This window comes from Hyperoodon ampullatus, assembly GCF_949752795.1.
Source record: "Hyperoodon ampullatus genome assembly, chromosome: X".
In the NCBI taxonomy this organism is placed as follows: Eukaryota; Metazoa; Chordata; class Mammalia; order Artiodactyla; family Ziphiidae; genus Hyperoodon; species Hyperoodon ampullatus.
In genome coordinates this window covers 96419390-96433920 of record NC_136913.1, presented here as the reverse complement: position 1 = coordinate 96433920, position 14531 = coordinate 96419390, and the positions used below count along the sequence as shown (strand labels likewise).

General features: G+C 40.3%; 1 protein-coding gene across 4 annotated transcripts in view; it reads right to left on the bottom strand.

Moving 5' to 3' along the window:
• Positions 1–12039: 12039 nt before the first annotated feature.
• Positions 12040–14531, bottom strand: part of PAK3 (p21 (RAC1) activated kinase 3) — a gene marked incomplete at both ends in the record, with an annotated part of 90433 nt that continues 87941 nt past the window's right edge. For all 4 annotated transcript variants that reach the window (XM_079727330.1, XM_079727331.1, XM_079727332.1 and 1 more), the window contains one exon: positions 12040–12129. In XM_079727330.1, the coding sequence (XP_079583456.1) occupies positions 12040–12129 (90 nt within the window). The remainder of the gene's footprint in view (positions 12130–14531) is intronic.

Genomic DNA, 14531 nt, shown 5'->3' with positions numbered 1-14531 from the left:
AAGGGAGATCCATAATTTACAAGATTCGAGTGAATTGACAGCACATGGTCCAGTCTAGTTGAGGCAAGAGCAAAAGACATGGTGGGGGCCAGGATGGAGCATTCTTGGTACTGGGGTGCTACCCTACTAGGAATGATGATTTTATTCTCATTATTTTATTTTTGGTGGGAAAACCCACTATCCAGAGACTTCTATGGGGGAGGAAGTGGAAGGTATGGAAATTTAAGAAGCTGATATAATATATATCTAGACTAAAGTAGAAACTACTAGAAACATGCAGATTACCACCCCCCAAGGCATTTTGCAGCAACCTTGAATGGAAGAAGCACCAGAGCAATGTTGAAGTATGATGACAGGAGCTGCAGGAAGGGATGCTGAGTGATGTTGAAGAATCGGGGGCCTCCCTGGTGAGCCCCAAATGGTTGCCCTATCCATAGACAGGGAGAAAAATGGGGTGAACCTATCACAGTGGGTCACAGTGTGTACTCCAGCCAATAGGTAATTAAGGGAAAGCCACTGGGCCACCGCCCACATGCCAGCCAGCAAAGTGCCCCTCCAGGCAGGGTTCATTCCTTTACTTCTTAAACACTTTGAGTCTGAGGAGCAAAACTTGTACTTGGTCTGGAGGGGCTACGTCAGGTGTAGCCAGGCACCCATGACAATGACGAAGAACAACATGCTTGGGAATTATTCATTATAGTGTGTGTGTGTGTGTGTGTGTGTGTGTGAGTGAGATTGGGAATTATTCATTATAGTGTGTGTGTGTGTATGTGTGTGATTGGGAATTATTCATTATAGTGTGTGTGTGTGTGTGATTGAGAATTATTCATTAAAGTGTGTGTGTGTGTGTGTTTGAGATTGGGAATTATTCATTAAAGTGTGTGTGTGTGTGTGTGTGTGTGTGTGTGTGTGTGATTGGGAATTATTCATTAAAGTGTGTGTGTGTGTGTGTGATTGGGAATTATTCATTATAGTGTGTGTGTGTGTGATTGGGAATTATTCATTATAGTGAGTGTGTGTGTGTGTGTGTGTGTGTGTGTGTGTGTGGTGGGGAGCCTCTGATTGTGAGGCCAAGATGGTGAAAGAAAAGATGGTGGAAAACCTGAAGACCTGAGAAAGTGAGGCAAACTAAAGTGGGCACGTGGCATCTTATGGATCATTAAGCCTGTGGCCATGTGCTGAGCCTCAGCTTTCCCATCAGAGGAACAGTGATTCCTGGAAGGTCATAGAGAGTGCAAAGGCCCAGCACAGCCAACAATGCATCCTTTATAGTACAGATGTTAGTGCAGATGACATCAAGGTTTTGACTTATTTAATAACCTATAGAATGCTATGATCCATACACAGTTTGAAGGAGGGCTTAAGGTAGGTGTTAATAACCCTCAAAATGATACAGATAATGAGTTAGAAAAGATCGTAGGAGTGTACCGTGGAGCTAAACAAAAAGAGTTTCACTGATTCTGGAATTAATGTTTTTGATCCTCTTATGAGCATCCTCTTATGAAAGGGAAATGTTTTAGATTCCAGATATTTATCCTGGTACCATAGGCTACTCTGATATTAATACACATGCCTGTGTCATCGATAAACACATCACTCTAAGTAACATCCATGTAACTCTGTCACGGGAGAGGTATCTTCAATGGAATTTTAAAAATTCATGAATGTAGCTTCTTTCATGAACCTCTTGAGATAGATTGTCTCCCAGTGTGGCAGATAAAACCTTTATTGTTCGGGATTTGGTAACGTGGGTCTGCACACTGTGTGGTAGCCGCATCGTTTTGATGCTAGATGTGTTGGTGAGATTGATGATCACGTATGGAATCTAGACAGTATTTATCCAAAGGATTTAGAAGGTTACATTGCAAACTGGGACAATATTGCCTTTTCCACAGTCAAGTCTTATGCTAGGAATACCCCAAGAGCAGATTAGGACATACGCACTTGCGCTTCAGGTGAAAAACACCTTCCCAAGCACAATACACCCAAAATTAGAAGAACAATCATTGCTGAAGGTAGCAATGGACCAATATGACCAGAGATTAAGATCGTCTTGAAGGGGACTACTTTGGTAATCCCTTCTCTCTACTTGAATAGCTAGAGGAATAACTGTATCTCATTCAAGTGAGATTCAAATTTTTTAGGAATTATGTCACACAGCCATTTAATATGAAGGAGATTTTAACCACCTAATGTCTGTTCAAAAGGGCTTAGAAAGAAAATGTGGAAAACATAGCAGGGCTTCTCATTTGTGCCTACAGCAGGGTTTCAGGACACATCAAGAGGTTTATTCTGTCATATAACACTGTTGGAACATAACATTCCCATCCTGTATTTTAAGGCACAGCAATTCAGCTTTACTTGTTGTAGAATTAAAAGTTTCTCATTATGAATTTTGTTCTCGTGGGACACCGTAGGCTGAGAAGCCGGTCAATCCATGCTCACAGGGAAGAACTCATAGGCAATTAGATTTGAGTTCCCTGCTTCCCCAGGGAGGCCTCGGAAGTGCCTGAAGAGAAAGTGGGAATTCTCACTACCTCAGATGGGCAGGACTAGGGACAGGTAGAATTAAGTTAGGGAGGAACTTCTTGATACCAAGGTAATTAGCAGCTGGTGGCGGAAATGGATCGGGATATGATATCCAGCTTGCACCCTATCTCCTTGCCACGACCTCTGAAATGTCACGGGGGAGGTATCATGCAGTTTGTTGCTTTTCTTGTTGGAAACTTTATTGAGATAATTGCAGATCCACGTGGAGTTGTAAGAACTAAAACAGAGAGATTCCTATGCATGCTTTACCCATTTCCCCCCAATGGTAACAGAGCCTGTTGCTTCATACTTTGTGGGAATGTATATCCCTAGGAAACAGGATGAGGGTACTCTAGTGAAAACATTAAAGTACACGTAGAATGGAACCAAACTGCCAATTTCCATTTTATTCCAAGGAGGGCTGCTTGGAAGAAAATGGATAATTTAGGGCTTCCCTGGTGGCGCAGTGGTTGAGAGTCTGCCTGCCAATGCAGGGGACACGGGTCAGTGCCCCAGTCCGGGAAGATCCCACATGCCGTTTAGCGGTTGGGCCCATGAGCCGTGGCTGCTGAGCCTGTGCGTCCGGAGCCTGTGCTCCGCAATGGGAGAGGCCGCAACAGTGAGAGGCCCGCGTAATGCAAAAAAAAAAAAAAAAAAGAAAAAAGAAAATGGAGAATTTATAAAGGAATGTCTCTAGCAGACGCTGTGGATTAACTTCCGTGGAAAGTGGTGGGCCTGAAAGGGGCCAGGCTATGCACAGGTTGACCTGACGAGCCCCAAGAAGGGAGGGGGGAAATGAAGGCCAGACTTGTTCCCTGGTTCAGTGAGGTGCCAGAAATGGAAAAAGATGTATGACTGATTCACTTTGTTATAAAGCAGAAACTAATAATAAAAAAAAGAAAGAAAAAGAAAAACACAAATCAATCAATCAATAAATCAATTAAAAAAAAGAAATGGAAAAAGAGCCATCCAAAGATGTAGCAGAATCAGTTGATTTCATGAGAAGGGCTTCTGCCGTCAGGTATAGAAAAGAAAGCAAGTTATAAAATAGATAACCTATAAGGACCTACTGTATAGCACAGGGAACTATACTCAGCATCTTGTAATGACCTATATTGAAAGAGAATGTAAAAAAAAAGAATATATGTATACATTATATTTATATATATCTGAATCACTTTGCTGTACACCTGAAACTAACACAACATTGTAAATCAACTATATTTCAATAAAAATTAAAAAAAGAAACCCAGTAAAAAGCAACCTGGTATGAGACTGCAAGTAAGTGGATGAGTCACCCCACTGCCCTCCCCAGAGGCTCCTAGCACCAGGGACTGGTGTGGCTATTGAAGATATAGATCAGCAGAGTGGCAAACACAGTAGCAATGGGAAAGTGGCATTGGTACAGGATTAGCAGAAGGCAGTGACAGCAGTGGTGCTTGACGCAGGTATGTGGAAAGCCACCAGATACCACCCAGGTGTCTGGAGGCCAGGGCTGCGTGGGATGTAGAGAACACCCACAATGTGGGAGGCACTTCAGGTATTACCCCTCCCCCTTCACTAGGAGGTCAGGGACTTAGATGAGGCTAGAGTTCCAGCAACTGAGCTAGTAGGGCTGAGCTGCAGAGTAAGACATTTATCATTGTTTGGGACCCTGTTCCTCTAAGTTGTTGTGACAATGGGAAATGCCTTTGAAATTTTCTTTTCTGTTGGAAGATACTGCTAACCTGCTAACACGTAAAAAGTATTTCTACTTTAATAGGGATAGAAAAATGGAGGAAATCTGTCAATCCAAGTTGGAAGGCCATGAGGCTAATAGTGGGAGAGGCAACATAGGAATCCATGCGCATGGGCAGTAGAGAGTTTGGCTAAAGGCTAACGACTGGGATTCTCGTTTAATTGCCCATTCACATGTACAGAAATGTCTCTTGCTTTCAACATGGAGAGAGTCAGTGAGAGAAATAAAGGTTGCGTGTAAATCCAGTGAACTGAAAACAACCAAATAGCATTTGGTAAGATATATAAAACGTTCGAAGGAAATATAGTACCACTGGGTATCCACTTACACAAAGGTATCAAATTATATACAGAAGCTCCAGAAGGAACACTATCCCCACTGTACAAGTACTACCAGGGTAACAAACCTCCAGGTTGCTAAATCCCTGGCGTTTTTAGCTTGTCATGAGGACTCAGTTTCTGACAAACCTGACTCCAATATGTTCATTTAGCTGCTTTCAATGAACTTTATTGTTGTTTAGTCACACTTGGAGATTGTTTTTAAAAGAAAAGTTATCTTTCTCAGAAAAGTCCACAGTGCCTGACATACAGCAGGAGCTCAATAAATCCTTTTTGCATGAAAGAGTGAATGAATGAATGAATGTTCTCAGTAACATGGTTTTAGAACTTCTCCTGTGAACTGTGGCCCTTGATTCTAGATATAAGATAAAAACTAAGCAAGAGTGAAGGGATGTGGGAACAGATGTATATGTATGACTGATTCACTTTGTTATAAAGCAGAAACTAATTAAAAAAAAAGATAGACAAACTATTAGCGCCTTAATACAAAATAAATTTTTTCAAATATTTGAAAAAAAAAGATAAAAACTAAACATTATGGAGATGGCTTTACTTGTTCAGAATTTTCCAAGCAGAAAGATGAGCAAAAACAAATTATTTATTACATATGGTTTCTTTTGGCAGTTTCCCTTCATGTACCTTTTACCCTGCATTGAGTTTACACATTTGTCTCTCTCAGCTAGTCTATGTAAAAACCAGATGGAGACTCTGGGCCTGAGTTATTTAGTGGTAGGATCTGCAGGACATTTCCCATATTGCTTACAAGGCTGGACGTTTCCCTGCCTTGATACCTGCGGGAGGATGCTACCCTCCAACCCATGAATCGGGTAAATGCCAATGCCAAGGGGGTGGGTGGAAAGGTGACAGAAGAGAGAAGCACCAGCTCAGTGATGTTTGTCATTTTTATTTGCAATACTTTAGGTCCAAGTTTCAAACTGCAATATTTTTACACTCAAGACACAGTCATGCACAATCCATATTTCAATTTTCTATTGCTTCAACCACAATTTAAAATAACAATATTGGAAACAAAAGTCCTTAAAAAGATCAGATGCTGAGGTCAGAAGGATGGAACCATACCATCAGCAGGTTTACAAAAGAAATAACTTACTTAAAAATCAAACAAACAGAAAGACCATAAATACCTTTAATCCAAAGTTACATAAGAAGTTCACTACACATGGGTTTACAGATAACACATTTTAACAAAAGCAAAGCACAGCCAAATGAGAAACAATTCTGATAAGCAATGAAAATGTAGATCCTCCTTAACTTGTTTTGTCTGGATATTATGAGTATAATCCCAGTAGCCATCACTACCCTGTGATCTGTCTCTTCCTTGCTGATGTACTGAGATTTAAAACTCAACCCACTAATGGTTACAGAATTCTGTGAAAGGTCTTATCATCACTAATGAATATAGTATATGCGGGTCCATAAAACACACCACAGACAAGCACACACACCGAACTTGAATTTCACACTCAGGGCTGGTTGGCACTGCTGTGGGCAGGGCATTGGGACTGTCCACTACCAGTTTATCCTCTTTCCAGTAGCATACTCATTCAACTGGCCAATCCCTGTGGGAGTTATCACCAGAAATGCTATCTTTGGTTCCCAACAAGTGGATTTGTCAACACTCCTTAATGCTAATAGCATATAATCGCTTTTGCCTTTTTCTCTCTGCAACCTGCAAATGCTTAGGCCCCACTCAGTAGTCCCAGCCGTTAAAATGCATGGGTTCTGACATCTTGTGCCATTGATGAAGTAAACTCTATAAAGCCCAACACCACTTCGTAGGAAAGAAGAGGCCCAAGTATAGTTCTATTCTAGCAAGTGTGACAGTGTATTTCTGTTCTAGTAGCAAATACTGGCCACAGCTTAATGAAAACCAGACTTTACATACAGAGTGTATGGAAAATGAAAACTGGGACCACGCAACAGAAAAGGAACATTAGGACAAAAACAAAACAACTGTGAAGGAATTGGAAGGCTGCCACAAGTTTTATCAACATTCTCTAGTATTATTCGCTTCATTTGTTCGAGGGTTTTTTTTTTTTTTTGGCATCATCTTACATAGTCCTATTGTTTAACTGCAACATAAGAGACCCAGGCTGAAGCATGTGGTATTTGCCATCACTTTAGCAGGATGAATTAGCAAGGCAATCTACAGTACCACAGAATGTTGTAGCTTTTGGAAAGCCTTGGCGATCTAGTCCAATACCCTTATTTTATAGATAAGGAAACAGCCATAACATGGTTAAGTGACTTGCCCAAGGTCACATAGTAAGTTAGGAATAGAGTCTTTATTAGAATCCAGGTATCCTTACTTCTAGGCTAGTATTTCTTCCACTACATCTGACTGATTCTCTCTAATTGCTGTTGATTTCCTCGTAGGTCCTAAATCAGGTGAACACGGTACCTGCCTTCTACTGGTATTATGGGATAGCATTCGCCTGATGGCAGCTTCCAAAGGAGACTCTGAGGGCACTAATTGGCTTCTGTAAGTTTATATTGCAAGTGTGAATGTATTATGTGGCAGTAAATGTTCCTCGTTATTGTCTACTTGAACACAGAAGTGTGCACATGGAAGTGATTATCTCAGTTCCCGCATTTGCAGAGTCAGTTAGATATTGTTTAATATTAAACAGACATCCCCGATGAATGAGGAGTCGGGTTATATTCATTTGGTTACTAAAGGAGTGTGGGATCAGAAAAGGAGTGGAAAAATATTAAAGCTGACCAACAGAAAGATTCTATCAGAAACACATTTTTGATGAAAAATTCTTTCTTAGGAAGAATAGTCCCATTATTTCCAAGGTCCCATTTATTTCCTTCCCAATCCACATGCAAATACATGTTCAGAATTGTGTGTTAAATTCACTCAAAATCCTGGGTCTGTTAGACTGTCAATTTACAAATGCTGAATTTCAGTCCTCTTGCTCAGAGACTGGGAGTAGCTTGCATCACTGGCCATGCCTTTGTTTAACCAAATATTAACTGCAAGTAGCTAAGAAAAGGACCATGAGGTTCAATGGGGCAGGGCAGGGCAGGGTTAAGACTCTCATAAGTAGATTATATGTTGAGAATGGCCAAAGGAAAGCCTGTGGGTTCTCTAGGTATAAGGTCTGCACTTGGTGAAACTAACACCTGAGGCCACTACCGCATTATAAAAGTCCTCACCTACAATTTCTTTGGTGAGTTAGAAGGAAATTAATCTCTTTGGGTAGATAGTCTCCCCTTTTCTGTTTAAAAATGACAGTAGTTACTGCATACAACCTATAATCAGGCCAGACAGAAAGTACATAGAGGCCGCCATCTCAGGCCAAAGCTAAAAGGAGTATGACTGAATGCCAACAGGCCAGGGCAGTTCTAAATATTTGTCTTAATGTTTTCAGTCAGCTTTTAAGTGCAAGTCATAACTTCTACTGAAATCAATGGGACTTGCCTACTGTTCATTAAAAGAAAATCCTACCTGAATGACAGCGTACCCTGTTGGAAAAGGAAATGGTGGGAGCTGGGGATCTTATCCTTCTGTTCTTCCAAGATTCAACCTGAAAATCTGCTAAAGTGATCCAGAAAGGCGATACTTGAAACAGATGTTATCAAGGGGGCTGATCAAAGGTCACCCCTCCAATCTAAAGTAACCAAAACAGAAACCTCAAGGCCATACTAAAGTGGAGGGGGGCACCCAGTTTGAAAGCAGAAGGATGCGTTTGTTGTACTAATAGTGACATTTCCCTAGCTTTAACTTGTAGATAATAGTCCCCTAAGAAAGCATGTGCCATACCCAAGCGTGTGCCAACCTCAGCACCCAGGCAAATATAAAGCCTATGGAATAATTGTAACTAGCAAATATCTGTGCCCTGCATGCTCTGGGCTCTGGCCAGAAGGCGTCTGCTTCTGGCGTCTTTTCTATGTTTCTATAGTTCCCTTTCTGATGTTTATTATAAAGCAATATTAGAACAATATCAAAGAAAATTGTAAAAAGAAAAAAAATTCCACATAATCCCGCCACCCTAACACCACTGATTTCAATTGTCTGTGTTCCCAGTCTTTGCCCATATGCACACTTATTTTTACATGGCTGTCTTCCCTGTTTATGTTATTTAAAGGTGATTTTATTGATTCTCTCTGAGAACCGGCAGCCTCATTAGAAATAAACAACCCACTGAGCAAAGGAATATAATTATTTACACGATCTTTGAGCTGAGAAATATCCTTTATAGACAAACATCTCAAACTATCAAAACAGTTATACAGACGACATGAAGCAATTTCATATTTCTTTTTCTTTTAGCAATGGAATGTGCTTCACAGGGGAGGGAAAGATGTGGGGATCAGGTGGTTAAACTCAAACATTGGGGTGCAATTCACAAGCCTGAAAGAAATCTGAATAACACAATTAAAGAATAAATACTTGAGTTAAATCTTCTTACATGACTTGGCCATCCAGTAGCCAAAATGGAACACAGACACACAAATATTTACAATGACACACAGACGAGATCAGCAAGAACGAAGTCATTACCCAACATGGTGACTGATTTGAGGGGATTATGACAACGTACCGGATCCTTGCTACAACATTAATGTTCTTTTCTTTCTTAAATAAATAATCTCTACTGTGCTTCTCACCCTTCCCTGACTTTCCCACTGCCCTATCCCTATCTCAGGACATTTTGGAATCAACATTCGATGATGTGCCCTTATTATCTCAGGGCACACGAGCGACTTCAAAGATCTGGATAGACTCACCTGTGTCAAGATGAGCTAAAAAAAATGCAGGGAAAGGGAATAAACTATTAACCACCTGGAGTCCTTCAGCATCATTTTGGCAGGAGAAGCAGCTTCTTCCTAATACTTATTAGAAATATACATAACTCCCCAATGCGGGGAAGGGTCTTTAGAAGCTGTTCTCATTTTAAAATTTACATAGATATAAGTTTGTAAGAGTAAAGCCTACTGGGATATATTACCATAAAATCTTGGTATAACGGGCTATGGTGAAGTAGTACCAGGCTCCTTGTTGATACGCTGAATTGAAAGCATGAAAGAGCAGCCATTTCTCCGCCTACAGTAACCTGAAGGGTCACTGCTCCAGGTCTCCCCCCACCAAAAAAAGGCCTTCATGACATGTAAGGGATGCTAACAGATAACTAGGGCTTCCCAAACAGGTTTGGGGCTCTCTCCCCTGGCAGGGTATAGTTATCAATGTACTAAATTCTATTTGCATCCCAGGTGTTATTTCACTGAATTCCCTGGCACTATGAATGAAAAATTTTAAAAATACTTAATTTTAAATGAAATCAAAATTAAGGCTTCTCTCTCTCTCTCTCTCTCTCTCTCTCTCTCTCATTAAAACAATGTGGCATTAAAATTTTCAGGCCCAGCCACGTTTTTGTGAAGTATAACATAGTATGCTTCAAATTAATATTACCACTTGATCTTTTCATGTTTGTTGTTTTATCCCACTGTGGACATTTTTGGGGCGGGGGGTCAAGCCCCTCCCAAATTTCATAGTCAAAGAAGACAATAGGAAATCCACCAGTGGTGTCATCTCCTAAACATAAACACGTGCACTATATGGTTAGCAGAAACTCTCTAAAGAAAGTGCTTTCATTTTAAGGAATGGATAGATGATTATATCGACGGATGTACCTAGGCAGAGGAGGAGGAGGCCCATGGCATTGATCTCTTTCCCTCTCTTGCTGGATGTAGATAGGTTCTATTCAGATTCTTGACATACTACAAATCAAGAAGCCTTCTACTGCACAAATTGCTAGCTTTTCAAAGGCTTAGAGAAACAACTATGCAGAATTTATAAAATTGACAATACACTCGAAAGAGAAGCATATCCTTTTCTACGCAGACACCCTCCAGATATTTTTCTACGCTCAGAAGATTCAGGAAGTGGCAACTGTTGAATTTCTAATAAATTGATACACGGTGAAATACTAGTCAAATTTTCATATTTTTCCCAAGCCACAAAAGGAATTCAGTTGGGCTGATATTTCTTGGGGTATATGATTGCAAACCCAAATGCTTTTCACTGGAGAACTTCAAGATCTTTACAAACATGTTTTTAAAATTCAAAAGCCCAAAGGGCTAAGTATGAACACACCATATCCAGAAATAGAAATTGGTGATACATAGGGAAAATGGCAACAAGTACTTAGAGCCTAATGTTGACTGGGATGGAGTTTTCACTGACCTCCCATTTCTTACAGAGTTGAGTGCTTACAATATTTCTGTTCTCCAGATCTTTAAAAAAAATTTTAACGTTACAAATTGTCAAGATAAATAATTTTTACCAGCCGCAAATGTTGGTTAATGGGTCTGTTTCCTCCTGTTGTACCTATTTTACAGTTACCTACATTCCACAAGGACAAGACAGGATTAAATTAGGTATTGTTATCTTTGTTTACTGTCCAACAAGGATTTCAGTATTGCATGCTTATATTATCTTCCTTTTGGCTCTTGGAGAAAGTCCCGTCTTTGTTTAAGTATGGTTTCTCCTATCAGGATTTCCTAGGTTTAAGACCTGGACTCACCCAACTGGAGTGCCATAGTTTTGGTGTGTCTTTTTTCAGGTATCATGAAGATGAACGAGCTGGTTTATACAAATGATAAATCAACTACCTCTTAAGCATCATCATGAAAATGTGATAAGATTTCACCATTTGAACTTTTAGACATAGAGTTTTTAAAAGCCCCTCCTGAACACACATATTCCTCTCTGCTTTTGGAAAATGTCGTAAAAGAAACCTTTTCCAATACAAATGCAGAAAAACAGGTACACAAACCGAGCCACCACTATAGAAGAAGAATAAAAAATTTCAACTCTATTAGGGCATGGACTTCCACATGTTCACACAGTACTTGCTCTGGGGTTTTTTTTGTTTTGTTTTGTTTTATTTTTGTTTTTTTTTTGTTTTTGTTTTTGTTTTTTACTTGCTTTTTTAAAAAAAACGTTTTGACATTTTTTTTTCTGGACATCTAATGACAATGCAAGTGAAAAACATCACATTGGGTAAGGAGTTTTGAAGGAGGTTCGAATGCAAGAGGGACTACTCTCTAACTTAAAAACAAACACAACACTATGAAGAGGGAGAGTGCATCTTTGAGAAATCTTTTTTCTTCAAAGTGAATGCACAAAATGAGGGGATTCACTACTGGCTCTTTCGCTTCACGGTAGAAGTGACCACTTTATGGCCACTTCGACATTGCTGCCCTGTTTGGGCCGCGATTCAGGCTTACAAATAAATTACATAATCTGAGGGAGTAGGAAAAAGGCTTATAAGAAGTTTCTATTCATTTGAAAGTTAAAGAATCCCCACCCCATTCAACTGTCTTTTCTTCCAGCTTTCCTGCAGTGGAGTTTTATTTCAGTCTTACTCATGAGGGAGATGGAGTGGGGTAAGGCTTGCAGTCCTAGCGGCTGCTGTTCTTAATCGCTTCCTTTGCAGCGATAATCAGAGGAGTCAGGCTGGAGAGAGGCTTGGCTAATTTTAAAAATGGATGCTGCAAAAGGGAAAAAAAAGAGGAATTACTAGAATTCTTTCCTCCAACAAGTATATTACTTTACACTTTCAAGGAGTCTTTTTTTTCATTAAAATGTATTTTGTGGATCCAATTAAACATCATTTAAAAAATAGTGCCAGCTTTTGTCCTTCAGATGTTTTTGGTCTTCGGTGTCATGAAATCTTCTAGAAGCTGACTGGCAGAGCTAGAAATTCAGAGTAGGGGTCTTGTAAAATCCTGCTGTGTTTGCAAGTCTAACTTTCTGATTTTCTTAAATCCATGAATTTATCTGGAGCAGCCCTCATGCTTAAAAAATTGCATTCTGTTGACCACTCAAGACCTTGACCCTGAAATCAATGGCCTCCTATCGGCTAAACCCAATAGTGTGTCTCCACCATTTCTTTTTTGGCCCCTCTGCAGTGCTTCAAACAAGTGAATAGCCCTTTCTTCTTTGAGATGTTCTCTTTGGGGGCCTGTGACATTCTACTGTCTCGATTCTCTTCCACACACATGCTCACTGACTATTCCCTCCCTCTCTATCTTCCTCCTTGATTTCACTTCCTCTTCCCACCTCCCAGAACTTGACTCTCATCATCTTCTTTTTCTAATTTAATTCCTTGGACAGCTCATTCCTTTTCATGGTTCCAACCTCTCATCAAGCTTTATGGAGATGACTCCCAAATGTCCACTGTGGCACCTGATGTCTTTCCTGAATTCTGGACCTATTTCTTCAATTGCCTGCTGGATATTTCCTTTTGAATGTCCTTCTGCCACCTTGAACTTACAGCTTACAGTTCCTTGTAAGCTACATTGAAGCCAATCAGTGTTAGCCACTGTAGTATTATCCTCTATCACTTCTGCTTTTGCTGAACTCTACCACTGGTTTGATATTCTGAGGTAGGTCACTTTTGTGTTCCTCTCCCTTATGTTCTACATGCAATCAGTTACCAAGTGTTTCCTTTTCAATGCCTTTTACAATTATCTCTTGCTTTCCCTAGGCCTAATCAACTTAATCCTAAATTATAACAATAACCCCCCTATCTTCCTGCCTCCATTTTTTTCTATCGCTAATTCTTCTTGCATACCACCAGATTCATCTTCCTGAACAAAGCTTTCATCAGGTGTGTCCCTCAGATATCTTCAGTGTTTCCCCACTGCCTACAGTTTCCCTACCCTTTAGCCTGGTGTTCAAGGCTCTCTATGTCCTGTCTCCTGCAGCTTTCCTTACTGGAACTCTTTACTTCAGCTACACCGTCTAGTTTCTGTTCCCTTGAACCTTGCCTACATGCCTTTGGTCATGCGATAATCCTTCCATCTGAAATTCCTTCCCCCTTTCCCCTCAAACTATCTAAAACTGATCTGTCTTTCAAGGCCCAGGCGAACTCTTTCCTTTTTGCAGACATTTTCTGAATGCCATAGCCCATAGAAGTACGTCTCTAATCAACCGTGACATTTACTGTTTAAACGGCCTTGGGTTGACTGAGTCTCTAAACAATCTTGCATTTTTTCATGTTCCTAAGGAGACTGTGAACTTCTGAAGAGTAGGAATCATGCCTTTAACAGATTTGTATCACCCACTGCACTTAAACCTTGCAAATAGAAGTTGCTCCATAAAAGTCCACTTACTTCTGTCTTTTCTCAAGCCTTCCAGTGGTGTGAATGCCATGTATCTCTCTCCTTTCTAACCTCTAAAATGGGCTAGAGTCAGAGAATGGAGTTATATGGACTTAAGGTAATATACAGATTATAGCCTATATGTGTAAAACGAGAAGATGCAACAAACAAAGTCTTCAATTTTCTCAAAATATCATTTTGCATCAGAAATCTGACTGCTTCAGATAAAAGTATTGTTGGGGAAGGAATTAACTAGATAATTGATTCAATTACCTACACAACTGTATAGCTACCTTCAGAGAACCTGTATCTTCACTCATCCTTGGAAGAAGACACGATAGGAGTGCGTACCAGGGTGTGTATGTCGTGTGGTGGGAGGGGTGAAAAGATGCGGAAATGAAGCATTCAAAAGTTCAATTTTTTCACCTATAATTTGAGGCTGTATTAATGGGAGGATTAATAAAGGGCTATTTCAGATCTGACATTTTCAGGCCCCATGACAGCCTGTGAAACACTCACAGGTAGCAGAGAAGACAAGGGGGAGCTTCCCCAATTCCTCCAAATAGGTTTATCCCAGATATGATTTGGGTTGGGACAGGGTATTTTTGCGTGGGTGTGGCTGTCTCTGGAGGGAGTTCAGAAGCAACAGGAACTTTTTGTTGTTTGGCCTAAAACAGACTAACTCTATGGTTAATAACACTCTGCATGACCAAGAGTTATGCCTTTTGTTTAACTGGATTATGTGTTCAAAGTCAGGTAGAACAAGCAATCACTGTTCTTGGCTATTA